This window comes from Anguilla rostrata, chromosome 7, assembly GCF_018555375.3.
Source record: "Anguilla rostrata isolate EN2019 chromosome 7, ASM1855537v3, whole genome shotgun sequence".
Classification (NCBI taxonomy): Eukaryota; Metazoa; Chordata; class Actinopteri; order Anguilliformes; family Anguillidae; genus Anguilla; species Anguilla rostrata.
In genome coordinates this window covers 19981996-19999248 of record NC_057939.1, presented here as the reverse complement: position 1 = coordinate 19999248, position 17253 = coordinate 19981996, and the positions used below count along the sequence as shown (strand labels likewise).

At 45.1% G+C, this 17253-nt stretch overlaps 1 protein-coding gene across 3 annotated transcripts in view; it reads right to left on the bottom strand.

The window, feature by feature from the left end:
• Positions 1-113: 113 nt before the first annotated feature.
• LOC135259317 (phospholipid-transporting ATPase ABCA1-like) overlaps positions 114-17253 on the bottom strand; it is a 38230-nt gene continuing 21090 nt past the window's right edge. Inside the window, exons 12-50 of one of the 3 annotated variants that reach the window (XM_064343549.1) lie at positions 16785-16979; positions 15611-15816; positions 15347-15523; positions 14333-14555; positions 13984-14205; positions 13671-13875; positions 13471-13584; positions 13165-13339; positions 12938-13069; positions 12667-12806; positions 12375-12512; positions 12051-12271; positions 11779-11851; positions 11489-11688; positions 11295-11346; positions 10994-11107; positions 10526-10674; positions 10283-10407; positions 10070-10168; positions 9757-9946; positions 9557-9651; positions 9394-9426; positions 9174-9279; positions 9003-9077; positions 8259-8428; positions 7750-7927; positions 7512-7627; positions 7152-7296; positions 6766-6889; positions 6483-6612; positions 6090-6210; positions 5645-5707; positions 5430-5536; positions 5028-5169; positions 4637-4771; positions 3912-4015; positions 2879-2971; positions 2242-2485; positions 114-1938 (exon numbers count right to left, since the gene is read on the bottom strand). In XM_064343549.1, the coding sequence (XP_064199619.1) occupies positions 1798-1938; positions 2242-2485; positions 2879-2971; positions 3912-4015; positions 4637-4771; positions 5028-5169; positions 5430-5536; positions 5645-5707; positions 6090-6210; positions 6483-6612; positions 6766-6889; positions 7152-7296; positions 7512-7627; positions 7750-7927; positions 8259-8428; positions 9003-9077; positions 9174-9279; positions 9394-9426; positions 9557-9651; positions 9757-9946; positions 10070-10168; positions 10283-10407; positions 10526-10674; positions 10994-11107; positions 11295-11346; positions 11489-11688; positions 11779-11851; positions 12051-12271; positions 12375-12512; positions 12667-12806; positions 12938-13069; positions 13165-13339; positions 13471-13584; positions 13671-13875; positions 13984-14205; positions 14333-14555; positions 15347-15523; positions 15611-15816; positions 16785-16979 (5472 nt within the window). In that variant the 3' untranslated portion in view covers positions 114-1797. Of the gene's footprint in view, positions 1939-2241; positions 2486-2878; positions 2972-3911; positions 4016-4636; positions 4772-5027; positions 5170-5429; positions 5537-5644; positions 5708-6089; positions 6211-6482; positions 6613-6765; positions 6890-7151; positions 7297-7511; positions 7628-7749; positions 7928-8258; positions 8429-9002; positions 9078-9173; positions 9280-9393; positions 9427-9556; positions 9652-9756; positions 9947-10069; positions 10169-10282; positions 10408-10525; positions 10675-10993; positions 11108-11294; positions 11347-11488; positions 11852-12050; positions 12272-12374; positions 12513-12666; positions 12807-12937; positions 13070-13164; positions 13340-13470; positions 13585-13670; positions 13876-13983; positions 14206-14332; positions 14556-15346; positions 15524-15610; positions 15817-16784; positions 16980-17253 lie in introns of all 3 variants that reach the window. The other 2 variants (XM_064343547.1, XM_064343548.1) reach the window with 2 other exon arrangements.

Sequence of the window (17253 nt, the reverse complement as noted above, 5' to 3'; positions counted from 1 at the left end):
TGTGCCCAGAGCTTCTGAGTAGTCTCATTTTAGATCATTTTCTTGGTATATTGCCTTTGGAAAGAATTGTTGGTGCTGGTGTATAATCGTACAAAAGAAATACAAAGTCAGGCTGGCAGTTTCTCAAGTTTTATTTTGTAAATAAGTACTGTACATGACAAGTAACAGACTGTCCCACAGCCATTCTTAATATATTAAAAAAGTAAACACATTAAACAAGAAATATTGACCATACAAGGACCCAATTTCTTTTTTTCTTTTTGATCAAAACAAATGGTTGTGTATATTCTGTCTGCTTGTTCTCCAGTGCAAATCGATCCTGCTAGACAGTACATAAAGTGCTTGGAATGAAGGATCGACCACAGTTCCTTTTCCCCAGTCACAGCCAACCTGACGAAAGCTTTGTTTCCGATTCAATCAGGAGCTGTGCCAGCATGAACAAAATTATTAATTTTATTTTCCACAATTTAACACTTGGTGTTTGGCCAGTGGTCACAATAGAGGCAAGATAGCGTTAGAGGTGTCACAGTCACAGTATGATCATATTAGGGTTCTAGAAATTATGGCTATTGAGATGAGAACACGTGGCAGCGATGCACCTGGAGTTGGAGATAACATGGCAGCTTGTCAGATCGCCCAGTGAATAACAGTGGCACACCGATGTGTGTTCTACCATACGATTGACTGACAATATACAGCAGCAGCGCACTAAGAGCAGACGTAGCTCTTCAGCTCTTGTGTTCTTCATAGTTCTGCCACGAGATGACTAAAAACACTGCAGTCTGACAGACATGAGGCAGTTTCACCTCCTTGTGTAAGAAGGCCTCAGCCCTGAGGCACAAGTAATGCTCTGGTAACACTTAAAGAAATGCACCTACATCTGCACAGGTGCATCAAGAAACGGATTGGTCCACACTGGTCGACTGCTGTTCAAAAACCTGTTCTGTGCATTCGCACATTTTACCACAGTTCACGCAGCATTACTATGACTACGAAAATACTAGAGCAATGGTTCTGGAACCATTATTTGAAAGTCAGGGCATTGATATATGCTGAGGTATTTGATACAAACTTTAATTAAAGCTTAATTAAAGCTTAATCTCCTGAACAGTAAAAAAAAAAAAGTCGTAAAAGTATAAAATCGAAAAACATTTTCTGTACAGTACATTCCATGCTTGTCATTTTATGATCTTTATAATCTGATTTGGAGTGTTAAGAAAAATCAGGCACTGTACTGAAAACAAAGGGTCTTATAATAATGCCACATTTGACTTAAACGTTTTACAATTTTGGTTAAGCATTTAAATGTAGAAAGTACATATATAAAAAACAATCAAATGGAAAGATCATAGCTTTGTTTTTAAGCCCTTGGCAATGTTTAGGGTGAGAATGATTGTGATTCTTTCAATGTCTATTTTGTATAAAAATGTAGACTGATTTTGCTTTATCATCATTGGCAGTGAATGATTGGAATTTTTCACACTGCAGAAAATGTTCTGAACCCAAGCTGAACAAAATAAACCACAGTACAAGCTTGACTGTGTCATAGCAGAGGAACAAATAATAGTATTTTCAAGTTTCGCACCCTCTCTCCTGTCCTTAAACTATAGCAAGGGGCACCGGGCCCGTCCTTGTTAATACCAAACAATTTTTAATATTTCTTTTGCATTGACTTGCATTGAGTTTTTTCCAGCAGTGTGCTCCTTTTCTGGCACACACTTAAATGAAAATTATTTTTTAAAAATAAGAAAAAACCTAAAATAATAAAAACTCCTTCCCTCCGCTGATGTTGTCCGGTCACACATAGCTGTCCTTCATTTGCCCATCCTTCAGGAAAGAGCTGGGCTCTGAAATGTTCACCGCAGTGTCTTTCCTCCTGACGGAAATGTCTTTAGAGTGGTCCTCGTCGCTTTGGTCCTTTGCAAAATTAACAAATACCTGGGAGGAGAAGAGGAAATCGTGAGATGGCGTGCAGAGAACATTCACCGGCCCTGCTCTGGCTCTTGGTATACAGGTAGACATTACACTGCTGGTCTACTGTCCTGCTCGCACTTGCTTATGTGCCATTTGTGTTCTGCTCTTGCTTCGTACATTGTTCTAGAAACCCCCAGATAACCAGTTAATTAATGATCGCTTAAGACAATGAGGGCTATGAGGGCTGCCAATGAGCAGGTAAGTGATTTTCTAGTGATGGTTGATGGTTTACTTGACGTGTACACTGGTCAGGTCGCCATGTCTTACTTGGTCTAGTGTGGTCTGGGTGACGGAGTAGTCCTCTATCCGGAGGTACTCCTTGTTCTTGGCCAGGATGCTGAAGATGCGGGCCAAGGAGGTGAGGGAGGAGGGAAGCTGGTACTGCAGCATGTTCCTGTGCTTCTCCTTCAGTGTGCTCCCCGGGAGCTCCACCTCAATGAACTTCATCACCGGCTCCAGCTCCGGGTTGGGCCCCGCCACCCGCAGGATGATGGTGTACCCGTCCCCAAACCTACAGATAGGGGTGAGGATTCATTTGTTTCATCATCTACGTTATCGTGATCAAAATTGTTTTTTGTGACATTACAGTTGAATTTTAGCATTTTTTGCTGTATTGAGGAATTTGATACAAAATGGGATTAAAGTTCAATCTTTTGTGGATGTCCATGTAGAAGTCATCGAGATGGAAAATGTTTCATTATTTAATACATCACACCTTGTGCGTATGGAACTTGCATTCAAGATCTGACTATGCAACTTCTTGTTTTGCATTTCTCCATCACTATCCTGGACAATAAGTACATATTCTATGTCATGCCAGTAAAGCACTTCAGTGCATATCAGGATGGTCGCACTGCTCGAGACATGCAGCTATCTGGGAGTTTGAGTCTTCCCTTTCTGTTACCTGTTTTTCAAGTGCTGCACACTGCCCAGGCAGCGGAATCGGCCGTTCACCATGATGGCCATCCTGGTACACAGGGCCTCACATTCCTCCATGCTGTGGACACAAGAAGGGGAAACATGGTGATTACACCCAGCTTCTCCAAGCTCTTACACAAAGCCATAACTCCTGGTTAGTCATGAGCATCACTGCACACTGTTACACTCCGGTCTAGGTCAGACAGTAACAGGAAGGCTTGCCGGGTATGGGGCCTCGTCTGGGATACTCTGTTATGACTCGGTCTAGGTCAGGCCATGAGGGGAAATAGGATAAGGGAAGTGAGTGGAAAATGGGTAATAGGAATGATAACAGCAGACCAACAAGCAACTCTAGTCCCTACCTGCCTATCCAAAACGAAATAACCTGGCTAGTCTTCGAAGGCCTGCTAGGCATGGTGAGCAGCTTTGAGTTTAGAGACTTAACCTGCAAGCTGAGACCAAGAGTCTGAATAGCGTACTCCCAATGGGGATTTAAAATTCCACCCAGAGTCACCTTCAAAAATAAAAAATGGTGTCCCCTGAAGGAAGGACCCAGCTCGGAACACTGACTAACTGGAGTCATTATATGGTGAGCAGAGGGGCAAAACAAGATTTGAGGTCAAGTAGAGTAAGCCAATGGTCAAACAATCCAATCGGCGAACAGACCAGAAGGCCTAGATGACAATAGAAATCAAACAAATAAGGTCAAATATGCAAAGTCAAACAAATCACTAATCACTATCCACAAGTACTGAGCAGAAATTAAAAGAGCAAGTCTCCCCTGGTGAAAGGCAAGCGACAGCTGTTTCAAACCTAGTTATCAAAGGCAGAAACGGGCAATTTGATGACGAACCAGAAGAACACCAGACGCACGCAGCAGAGACAAGTGTAAACAAAACTTAAGATGGAGGACTTAGCATTCACATGCTTGCCAAAACACACACAAGCCACAGGAGAGTGTAAGCATTAACGGGGGGTGTCTGTCAATCACCATTATCAGTCAGCCTGTGTTCCCTTACCTGTGCGAGGTGAGGACGACGGAGCGTCGCTCTTTGATGACACTGTGGATACAGTTCCACAGAGCCCGGCGAGCTTTGGGGTCCATGCCAGTGGTGGGCTCGTCCTGTCAGACAGTACAGGTCGGTTAATACAGACTTACGAGTTTTGCAGTGAACACAAATACACATCTTCAGCCTGCTTCTCTCTCATGTCACTGATAAAAGCTTCAGGTAACTCAAAAAAAAAAAAAGCAAAGGCAGCCACACATTTCCTATAATTTTCTTGGTCTGCCAGCTGCTCAAATAGTTTTAACCAAGGCCAACGAATTCTGAACCTGGGTGCCGGGCACTCACTGTGTATTCTGCTGCTTCTCGCTTAAGCTACCATCTCGATTAAAGCAACTTATTAAAGCTGGAGAAACATCTTTAAGATTCTTACAATAATAAACGTGACAGTGTTCAGCTCACTGCTTAATATGTAGGTTATGGGTCACCAGCACCAAGATAAACAAAAATGTACATGAGTGTTTGCTTCACATCTCCCTCCCTCACTCCTGAGCCAGCAAAACGGAAGTCTATCAGATGACTTATGGTTCTGTGTGCGCAACATTTCCTCAGGAAACGTAACGAGGGAAAAGTTCTACTTCACATGAACGCCACTGGCAGTGGCGTGTGTGTGTGAGTGCACGTGTAAATGTGCGTGCGTGCGTGTGAGTGATGGAGAGATGGCTGTCCTCAGTACTCACCAGGAACACCACAGGTGGGCCTCCAATGAGAGCCATGGCAGTGGAGAGTTTGCGCATGTTCCCACCGCTGTAGCTCCCAGCCGGCTTATCCATGTACTTCACCAGGCCCAGCTTGCGGATCCCCCACTCTGCAACCTGAGAAAAACAGAAACAATAAAGACCAATGTCAGACATGGCTGCCGTGCCAGCCACTCCCCTGCTGGCTCCTACACCCAGCGCTTTGAGAGAAGCAGCCAATCACGTTTCTCATGTCAAAGCAATGCCTGGTATCCGAGTAAGAATTTGGTTTTAAGTGGTTAAATTTACTAAAATAAGGGGACAATGCTTCTTCCTTTGATGGCTTTCAGCAATGACTCATAAGGAAATGGCCACCTGGCCACAGACCACCTACCTCACAGACTTCCTTGTCGGGCACACCGCGCAGGATGGCGTAGAACTCCAGGTGCTCGCGGCCGGTCAGGAGGTCATTGATGGCGTCAAACTGGGGGCAGTAGCCCATGTTCTGGTGCACCTCATCAATCTCCGTCAGGATGCTGCACATCAAACACACACTCCTGTGAGTTCCTCTTAGAGTAGACCATCATTGCTATGATCCAATCTTTAGTCAGGCTGATATTTTTCTCATCCCCAAGGGGAAACCAGTTTGTCATCTACAGCACAACATCAAATAAATAAAACACACTGAGAAACTTTCCTGAATTAGTTAAGCCTCTGGAATGAGGAGAATAATATCATGCGTGTGCCATGAGGATCACGCAGAGAATGGGATTTTGCTCACGTTCTGTGACCTTACCTCTTTCCAGCCAGATAGGCCTCTCCTCTCGAGACAGTAGAGTCTCCCGTCAGCATCTTGAAGGTGCTTGTCTTTCCAGCCCCATTCACACCAAGCAGGCCGAAGCACTAGAGGAAAACAATAATTAGCACTACCGTCTCGCCTGCGGTTGGAGACATGTCCATCTCTAATGATTGCATCCCGGATCATAAACAGGAAATGGAGGAGGAGCCTACCTCTCCTGGAGGGATGCCCACACAGAGGCGGTCCACGGCCGGCATGGTCTTACTCTTGTACACCTGTAGATGTGACAAACCGTGTTAAGACAGGTTCACAGCACAATCTGTACAGCTTACGTTCACCATTTTAACAGTGGAAATGTGTGCCATTCCTCTTAAATCAACTGCCACCTACTAAGTCACCAATTAACAATTTTGCAGTAAAAACACTTTTATGGTTCAAACTAACTAGTTAAAACTGACATCTGTCTGAATAAATGTCAAAGTCTCCTCCACTTGCTACTCTTCATGACATGTAATGTGGATGTTCTACACAATAATGATAACTACTTACAGTAAACAGTAAGTGTTAAACCATTATTAATAAAAAAAGAAAAGTACCAGTGTATCAAGCATTACTTGAGCTCTTCAGGAAATACTCTTAGATAAAGTTCCATCTGACCTTAGTGAGCTCTCTGATCTCCAAGATGTCCGTGTGGCCTCCTCCGCTCAAGATCCTCTGCCTCTCTCTGGCTACGTCCTCATCCTCCTCACCAAGTGGCAGTAGCTTTCTGTTCAGTGACCTGCAGAGCGGTGGAATAATGGTTCATCAGTGTTCCTGTGCTTGTAGACGAATGAATGAATACCCCAGCTCTTGTGCTTTTAATTATATACAACCTTTTTCCTTATTTTTCTTTCTTTCCTTGTCCTGCTCTCCCAAAAACCCATATAAAGAGGAGTATTCTAAATTTGCCAGGTCATTACCAACTCAATGGTAATTGTGAATTTAATATCAGTGTGCATTTGCATGAAAAGATGAGTGCATGCAAAGCACAGCTCTACTGGGGATCTCTACCTGGCCTTGATGCAGAACCTGTACTGGATGAGCACAGTGATGCAGAAGAAGACCACTCCCTCCACAGCCATAGCAAAGAGGTTCTTGCCCACCATGTCCCAGGCCAGCGGGGAGCGGAAGCGGTTCTCGCCTGGAAGAACAGAGAGCAGCCATGAGGAAAGCATTCTCACCCACCCACCACCATGGATTTAACATAATAACGTTAGTATAAGGGGTCCACGGTCATTTGTCATTCCTGATAACAGCAACATGAACACATCTTGAACTTGAACTTGAATCTTACCGAATCTCTCCAGGGCATCTGCCATGGCCTGGTTCTTCACCATGTCAATCAGACCTCTGCCCAGGCAGAAGTGCGGGAAAATCAGCAACACATTCTTCAGGATGTCATTGATGCCGCCGATCTCCTGTTGGGGAAGAAGAAGTTGGAAGGATGATGTTAGATTTGCGGCTGGTCATACACATTAACAATTCAACTCCGCTTTATATATCGGCATTCATTAATGTGGGTGCTACACTGTGGACACAAATACTATGTACTGTAAATTGTGCACTCTCAACAATTTTTACTCCTTGTTGTATTGTACTGCCTCTCCTTGATGGCCAGTAACCTCCATATCTATTTATCCACCAGCTTGGATAAGCTGCATCTCACAGACAGGCCCTTACGTTGTTGCCAAAGAGCTCCATGACAAAGGTGGAGATGCTGCCATTGATGCCGATGAGGATGTTGACACTGGTGAGGGCCACGTAGGCTGTGCTGGGGATCTTGAAGAAGAAGGAGGCTGGGTACATCAGCGGGGTGATGGACCAGCTGAAACATAAGGGTGCACTTTAGGGACTTGCAGCATTGCTGTGACACACAGCCTCTCTCTGCCTAACCTGTTTAGGGACTCTCTAAGTTTCTCTGGATAAAAGCATCTGCTGAATTACAACATTTAAAGGGGACATCAGGACATGCAAGTTGCCTGGCAGCTTCATGGCACAGTATTGGCCCAGGACTGACCCAGGACAGACACCACCACTCACCCATACAGCAGCAACAGCAGAGCCAGTGCCGGCAGGTTGGTAGAGGAGACGTAGGCCTTTTGTTGGAAGCAGACGAAGATGAGGATGACCAGAGTGGCAGGAACGATGTAATTGCACTGAAATGCACAAAGATGCAGACATAATGGTAAGCCCTTAGTTGCCCTTAGTTACGGAAAGTTCTCAAGGAAAAGAAGATTGGCTGGGTTCACAACAGCACTGCAATGCTGACCAGACTCACCATGTCCCACACAAAGTTGGCCAACCAGTAGAGGAAGGGCTGCACCCCACTGATGAACTGCATATGCTTGGCTTTGTTCACGCGCTCCTGGATCAGATAGACCACAAAGCTGGCTGGCACGAAGGACATGGCGAAGATCACGCAGATGGACACCAGCACGTCCACTGAGGTAGTCATCCTGCAAGATTGCAAAATGGACGGTTACATAACTTCTTCGTGCTCTTATGGTGTTTGCTTACCATGTTAAATCTTTGCTAAATGACTAAACTGTAATTGTACAGTATCCTAAACATATGTATACCTAAACATACACAGGAAGTATTGCCAGAAAGTATCCATCGACCACCATTAGTGTTACCCTATTAGATGTTGCTGACATATTTTGTGATTGATGAAGCTCCTCTCTGATATCTACCAGTAAGGTGACATCACACTGTCTAATTTCTCTTGTATTACCCCGGGTGTGGACTCATAACCATTCTGTAGTGAAGGCCACGTGGAAGACTTACAGTGCCACCTGTGAGAGCTGCTCCTTGGTGAGGTTGAGCGGGTGATTGAAGGCAGAAATGCCAAATTTCCTGGGGTCTTGGCCCTTTGGCAGGTTGGCACGTAGGATTCCATTGTTCATCACATTGACGAAGGCTCCGATGCTGTGCCAGCCCTTGTTGTTGAACCAGATCTGAGAAAGAGAGATGGAAAGAAGAGAAGTGGTCAGAATCATTACGTGGACATTGTTCTGCAGAGCAAAGACACGAGGTCTGAGCTCAGACGCAAGAATGTCTCAACTTGAGAGAACCGAAACTTACTGCAGACCAAAAAACCAAAAAAAGGGAAATCAGTACTCTAGTTCTTTAATCCAATCTAAGACAAAGGTCAGTATATGAATTGTAACTGTCACTTCCAAGCCAAAGTACAGGCCTTACAATTCAGCCCTTGTCTTTCATGAAGGCCTTTATTTGGAAAGACAAATCTTGCCTGTTCCCCTAGTCAATGTAATACAGGATATAATTAATTAATGATGTAACCTAGCACTCCCTTGAAGAAAGGCATTTCCTAGACTACTGCCAGAAAATAGTGCATCTCAATTATCAATTTCTGATCCCTCTGTTACTATGTAAGTATGAACAGATAGCAAGTAAAATCTGTTAAGATGAGGTCTTGTTTAGCAGCAGCCAAATGGTAAATTGACTGGGACTTTGCCAGTCAAACAGTGGCTTTTAGAAAGCAGAGCTATAGTGGTCCTGCCAACTAACCTTGACGTTGCTCTTTGTGTCCAGACCCTGGATGAACTGGGATAAACTCTTCAAGAAGCGGTCAGCTGCCATACCCTGACGAGAGAAGACACACATACACACACACACATTTAGCATAGGAAGAGTGCAGCAGTCTTGAAGTGATAAAGTAAGAGCAGATTCTAAGTTTACCTCTTCCAAGCTCAAGAGCTTCTTGACACGAGCGATGGCGTCATTGACCTCATCCACTGGTGGAAGAACCTGATTGCTGCTTGCCCCCAAAGAGAAGCCACCGTACCTGGACAAAAGTAGATTTGATGTAACCTTTTTCAGGATGTGACAATGTGCAAGCCAATATATCCAACGTAAAAAATAATGTACAAGGCAATATATCTAAGGTTAGAAAACCTACCTGAATTCATTAACTGAAATCTTGTTCTTCAAGCTGTGAAAGAAAAAAAAAAAAACAGGAATTTTCTCAGTGCACGTGCTGTAGGATTTATCTTGGGTAATGACACTTCTTTGTTTGGAATTTATTCTTAAACTGTCCTTTTTTGTCATTTTTGAAGACAAACCTTTTCCCAATGATCTGAGCATAGGTTTTCACAAGGTAGTCCGAGATATTCCTGCCCGTTAGATTCTGAAGGGTATCGGTGTCGCTAATTTTCATCTGTGCAAACATAAAGAAACACATTTTAATAGTTTGTTTGCATTTACATTGTAGCTTCATGAATTGTTGGAGAAGGACTAAGGATGGGGAGGAGCTTATATGTACCTGGGGTGGTGGGAGCCCTCCAGCTCCAGCAGGACAATCCGGAAGCATCTTCTTACGACCGTCGCAGCTGCACTCGCACATGGGAGAGGGGTTTTCCATTGTCCAATTGCCATTTTTGAAGATGTCTCGCAGACTGTCTGGAACATCTGGTTTGGTCCAGTTGTCATCACCCTCTGTGCACGGAGCATCACTGTTGCCCAATAGAGAGAACACACCTTCATTATTTGCCTGATGAGTGTGTGTGTGTGTGTCTGTCTGTGTGTGTGAATAGGGTGTGAGTAGTCTGTCTAGGTGAGGGGGAGGTGTTACTTACAGATCAAGTTCTCCATCCATGCAGCGTGTTCCAAAACCAGGTTCATTCATCAGGGCTCCCAATAAATTCTGTGTGCTGACATCTTCAGGGGCATCATTGCTGTGAAAAGATTTGTGAAGATTTTCAAAGGCATTCCCTCCATGATGTCTCACTCAAAAAACATTCCAAATAACGTTCCAAAGGAGATGCAATAGAGGTCTGTGAGCGCCTTACCTGATGAAGGTAAACTGTTCTTCATACATCCAGGGATGCAGGGCCAGGCTGGGGTATTTTCCAAACGGAGGAACGATCAGACTGAAGACCAAGGCGATGCACACAAATACAGCAGGGAGCACGATCTGAAACCAGGAGCAATTTCATTAGACACCAGAACCACAAGAAACCGCATCTGTTTCAACAAGTTTCAACAATTATTTTACCACTTCATATGGGATCTACTTAATAATGTTATGTTACCTGAGCAAAGAAGCCTTTTCTGGAACGACGAGCATATAAGAATCTCTTCCACAGCAAGGCCACAAACTGCTGTCTCTTCAGACTCCAGCCCTTCACCTGGTACGAACCTTTCCCATCGCTGCCACTAAGCCAGTCCGTCTCCCGAGCTTCTGGGAAGGGAAGCCACTGGACATTAGCCATAGGAACAGATAGGTAGAGAATACAAGCTCAACACTGAAGACCTTCCATTTCATAGCATGCTCTTTATTTATAACCGGAAGTGGCCTTTTCAAACAAATTATTCATTTCACTGCGAAGGTAAAGTAAATAAGATGGGTACCAAAACCATAAGCCTTCGTGGTCAACTAGAGATGCACATTAAGGTACCCATACATAGCTATTAGCTAATCAAGTCGACTGCATCCAAGATGGCTGTGTTTACAGTGTGAAACCCACAGAGAGGACTGTGGGTGTGCATTGAGCAGCTACCTGGGTCTCCTTCAGAGTCGTGCGTGTCATGGTCATCTTCAGTGAAGGGCCTGAGGCAGCTCTGGTGATCTCCGAAAGCATGTCGGCGGTGTCTGCGTGCTGGGACAGTGCCATCTGAGCAAACGCATCACAGAGGACATTCAGTCACCGCCTCATTCTGAGACCTTTAACTGGGTTAACCATACTCTGATAATATACTCTGGAATATTTATTGCAGGCATTCATTTTGTAGATTTGTATTGCTGGATACTGGAGAAAAATGCACAAAAAATAAAATGCATGGCACCTAAAAATGACTTACCTGAGATGATTTCAGTGTCAACCCCACTGTCCTCTGCCACTTTTAGGAATATCTACAACAAAGTGGAACCACATTAGGAAAGTAGGTGACCCAGGTGATATTCTTCCGCTGGACATGTCCTGCTACAGTCCCCGTATCTCTATAGCCAGACTCGTATGTACACATTTGAATAACTACACGAGATACCGACTCACCTCTTCCAGGCTGGTGTCAGAGATGCCATAGCTGGAGATCCCCAGGTCTGAGAGGCGGTCATCGATCTCGTGGAAGAGCTCAACAAAAGCCCCATCTTTAGCCTCATAGGGCAGCACATAGATGAGCTCGTGGCCCAGGTCCTCTACCATCCGTGCGGCGGGAACGTGCTTGAAGATCACGTGGGAGATGAGGGAGACGTCTGGAGGGATATGTGGCATTAATGCGGTCGAAGTAAGGTCCATTTTCATTTTTGTTTGGTCCAACAGGGACATGGCCCCCTCAAGCTTACCAATCGCAGTGGTTTCGCTTTCATGCTCACTGCCGAGACCGGCATCAGAGCTGCTCTGGGAGATACTGTCCTCCTGCAGGGGACATCAATACATATCAGCTTGTCCTATTCATTAATATTCATATTTTGTGACATAATAAATTACAAAAAAAAGCAACTTCAACTCTCATGAATGTAATAGAACCGTTAACTTTAAAAACATCCATCTGCTGGAATGGTCATGAGAGCAGAGACAGCGTGGTGTATGGTCAAGTATGGAAGCTGCTGCTCACCTTTTTGATAAAGGACATGGTGCTGCTTGAGTTCCTGCAGGAGCTGAGTGTTATGTCCATGTCCTTCTTCACCAGGGTCAGGTAGTAGCCTGTTCCCAGCTGGTTCTTCAGGAAGAGCGAGGAGCCAGCACAGCACAGCTTGCCATGGGAGATGATGGCGATGCGGTCGGCTAGGATATCGGCCTCGTCCATGTGGTGGGTGGAGAGGATGATGGTACGTCCTGTAGAGAAACAGCCAATCAGGTCACATTCTTAAGCACTTCCTTTCCCTTTCATTGACTATCAGACAGAAGGCTGCCAGAGGTGTGAGGAAGCAGAATCTACCTTGGCGGTACTTGAGCAGTAGGTCCCAGATGCCTCTGCGAGCGTAAGGGTCCACACCAGCCGTGGGCTCATCCAGAATGACAACCTTTGACCCGCCGACGAATGCCAAAGCAACTGACAGTTTCCTCTGCGTTCCACCTGCAAGACACCAAACAATCAACGCTGAACCAATTCATCTAATTTCTCCTAATGTTTATTATCCCATGTAAACTGCTTCCAAATCCAAAGGTCTGATTATTTTAAAATATTTTTTCTTTTCTTCTTTTAAAAAAAATTGTTACAAGTCTCTTACCAGACAGTGTATTAGTTTTGGACCGGCGTTTGTGCGGCAGGCCCATGTCTGTGATCATGTGCTCCATTTCAGCCTTCACTTCCTCCTCGGTTAGCCCCTTAAGACGACCGTAGAACCAGATGTGCTCCTCCACAGTCAGCCTGAACAATTCAGAGAGGAAAGACAAAGTTATAAAGGTTAATTCACCACCACCGTATTTAATGATCTGGGTCAAAGTTCTTGATTTTACTGCCTGCTATAGGCAAGAAGAGTAACCGACTGTAGCACGTACATGCTGAAGAGAACGTTGTGCTGTGGGCACACACCCAGGTCCCGTCGAATGGAGCTGAGCTCGTTGCGGATGTCCTTGCCCATGATGTAAGCAGTGCCAGAGGTAGGGGGGAACAGCCCAGTCAAGATCGACCTGCAAAACATACAAAGGCGCATCGTTCAGCTTAATCGCCCAGACGGACCTGGTTACAGTGAAAGCTTTACATGGAAGTCAGTTGGTGCACTCACATGGTAGTGGTCTTGCCCGCTCCATTGTGGCCCAGGAAAGAGGTGATCTGACCCTCGTAGAAGCCCAGACTCAGCCCGTCCACCGCCAGCTTGTTTCCATTGCTGTACACCTTCACCAGGTTCTTGATGTAGACGCCAAGCTTCAGGTGGCTAGGCTCCTCCTCAATGCACACAGCTAAGGAGCCAGAATGAGAGATGGACAGTGACCTTTCCAACATAGATTTATTAGAATTGACCTTTATAAGTCAGGATGAAATTCAGACACACTTTTTTGGTTTTGTTTTAAACATCTAGTCCCACACTTACCTTCTGCATTTCCTTTCTTTCCTAGTGGGATCGAGCTTCTTGAGTCCCCATCTTCCCCAAACCAGTAGGACTTGGTAAAGGGGAAATACCATGGCCTAGGGATCCCATACTGGCCTGAAGGACATCAGCAAAAAGTTAAGGACACAAAAACACAAAGCACCCCCTTCCGCACGCGCCCTTTACCAGCGAAAAATGCATACCTGGGAAGACGGCCTCGATGTACCAGGTCATGACCCCATAAAGGAAAGCGTCGAAGTACATGAGGATGATGGAGGTGGTGAGGCTGTAGCGGTCTTCCTCCAGAGGGCTGGCCAACAGGTTTCCCCACTGGATGCCCACCCCCTGCTCCTCAAACAGTGCGAAGTACTCGCAGCCATATCCAAAGGCGACTGGGGACAGCAGGCTCTGCAGCACAAAGACATTCACCATGAGGCCTGCGAGCAGGACACTGAAGGAGTTCTGCTCCTGAATTCAACATGAGACCCCCCCTCAAGAACTCCTGCTGTCACTCACGGCAAAGACTTTGACGCCGAAGCCCACGTAGTCCTCCCAGGCCACGCACAGCACGTAAGGCAGATAGAGGGTGAAATAGATGATGCCGCCGCAGGCCGCTGCCAAGTTAGCGCGGGAGAAGACAGTGGTGATAAGGAAGCATTGCATGATGGTCACCACGGCGAATGAGGCAAGGAACAGGAACACCACCCCTGGGTCACTGTAGGGCAGGAGATTACCCATCTGTGGGGGCAAAGGATGGGGAGAATGGGGCAATCAAGAGGCTGCGACAGCAACTGGACATAGCCTCAGACTTTCCATCATACCCATTGTTAATCTGTGTGCTAAGAACTGTGCGATATGGGCGCACCTTGAGGAGGAGCACCAGCAGGGAGGCACTGGCGAGCAGGGGGATAAGGCTGCTGATGAACCAGCTCAGCCACAGGATTCCATTGTCCAATCCCATGATCCTCATGGTCTCCTTCAGACGTGCCTCCTTCTCATACACCACACCCTTGATGATGATAGCCACTGAGTACATCCAGGCCAGGGTCATGAAGAGGGGCATGGAACGGCTCATCACACGCAGGAACCTGGTACAAAAGCAGGAGGGTAGAGTGTCAAAACACAAGGAACTGACTCCAAAAGCATCCCAGCCAGATGCATTAAAACTGGATATCATACATCCAGAAAACATAATGACATAAACAGGTCATTCAGCCCAACAATGCTTGCCATTTTCCTAACTAAATTGTACCTAGTACTCTCTTTACTTACAGGCTAGAAGATGGTATCCATCACCATATCAAATCTGTTCTTGAAAACTCCCAGAGTCTCTGTCTCTACTACATGACCTGGCAGACAATTTCACACATTGGCTACTCTCTGCTTGAATAAATCCTTCCTAATGTCTGCAGAATTTACCTTTTCCTAATTGCCACAGAGGCCAAAGCCTGGGGCGAAAACATCAGCCGCCTGACGCGTGCAAACTACATATGAACAATGGTAACCCTCAGAGAAGAACTATTATTGGTCAAAGGTGAACTAGTTCATCCAGACTGAATTCAGTCATTGTAATCATCTCGTAATGATTAATTGGCAGGCGGGTCAAAGTTTAGACATAACACCTGCTCTGACTTATATGCATTTGACTGCACTGTGTTTATAAAGCAAATATAAATTTCAGCATCACCAGAAGTCCAGGGAATTAACAGAAACAGACACACCCGGTCCAGAGGTGAAGGCAAACGCAACAAGGTTGTGTGACCTTTACAGCTCCTGTTTTTTTAAATCTGAGCAAAACCCTTTGAGATTCAAAGATATGCAAGGTGGTATGCAAACAGGTTCTATCATTATGCTTATTATGACTATGGGCTCTACTCACATGTCGTCCACATAGCAGGGGTACGGCATCTGCTGAATGTACACCCCAATCTTTTCTTTGGTGCCGGTGACCGCACGAATGATGCCTTGCTCAATAATGTCCTGAAGGTAGGAGAACCCGCCCCAGATGTAGCGCAGGTCTTCAAAGGGGTCAGCTCTGGGACCGGGATCCCAATACCTGCACACAAGACAGAACTGCCATTTTAAACACTCACAAGCCAGCAAGAGCCTAAGGAGGGACTTGAGTCTTGAGTGTGGGCCTTACCCGTCTTTGATCTTGTTGGTTCGTTCCACATTGTCGATGTCCATGCGGATCTTGTAGTTGACTTTTGGAGGCAGCTCAGAGCTGCCAGACTTGATGTCTGGGAACACAATTCCAGCCCAGAACTTTCTGTCGTCCAGCAAACTCATGGATTTGTTTACCAGCCTTTCTTCATTTGCCACAGGCTCCAGCTTATCAAAGTTGATACACTTTGGAAACAAACAGACAACAGCCAATCAAATGTCTGAACAGTTGGGCGATTCTGAGCAGTGACTTGATCCAGTGGCCTTTCATGATAATGTTACATCACAATTCAAACAAAGGGATGAAACTGTAAACAGTTCCACATTTTTCCTATTTTGTAAACATTCCACATGGGCTTTCTGCCCAAAACTTTTACCTGTTTATAATAACATTTAAGTAGGTTGCAGGGCTGTTTTACAAACTTTACGCCTTGCACATATATACTTAGTTTAGTAACTCAGTAGACCCATTATATTTCTTTTTCTCAAAAAAAATATTAAATAATTTGATTTACTCAGAATAAATTACTGTTTATTTAAATTATTCTACTAATTTTACTTCTTCACTTGTGGAGAGAAAATGTCAAATTCAAGCAGATATGGCCCTTGGATACTACAGTACAAGACAGCCTCTGTAGCAGATAAACAATTATGTTGACCTGGTACATCAACCTTACCATGATAGTCCAAGAATTATTCAAATGTATGTCCCCAGGGGTTTGAAAGGATGCATTAAATACCATTAACTCCTTGGGCTTTTTTCCTCATTCAGTTCCTCTCCAGGGGAGGTCATGTGACTGTATAAAATATAGGCCACCATGCTCCATGCTAGAGATGGCTATGGAAACCATATTGTGGTAAGCTCTTTAAAAATACAGCTTTCAGCGTGCCCACAAATTCTGTGAGGATTATCTTGACTGCATAAGCCAATTTCACTTCTTGTTTTCTTGCAAGCGATTTCGCAATTTCGTCGGGTATGATGTCAATGGTGCTGAGCTGTCATTTCGAGAGCAGCACGAAGAGGGAATGCTGTCTTCCCTGCATGTGTTGGTCTGTCTGTATGCTGGTATGTGATAAAGCATGCATGAGTAAGAAAGAGAAAAAGACAAAAGAAAGAAAGGGAAAGCCTGGATGAAAGAGAACCAGACCCCTACCTCCATTAAGTGCGTGATGGTCTGCATAGCCTGATCGGTCTCGTTGAATACGTCCCTCCAGGTAAAGGCAGTGCCAGGGGGACGCGTGTCCTCAGACTGCTTGGACAGGAAGCTGGCCACTTCCTCCACTGTCCAGTTTGTGCCGGTTAGCTGGGAGTCAAAGAAGTGGGCGCTGCCGTTGTTCTGAAGCAGAGTCTGTAATGGAGGAAGCAGAGGGAGAACCATTGTGGTTCATCAAAATCAATAATCAGTACAGTACTTACTGCTCAGCACTGTTGTTACTGTACAATATGGTCACTGATTTCATCACTGTTAATCTTTAGTACAGTAATAAACTAAAGTAATAGCCCTAACCCTCAAAGCTGTCAATGTTGATTAACCTGTTTTATCACAGAGCCTTTAAATCGTGTGATAATATTTTCAAGAGAGGGGCATAAGTGTGTTTTCAGGCAAAAAGAAAGCAATAAAC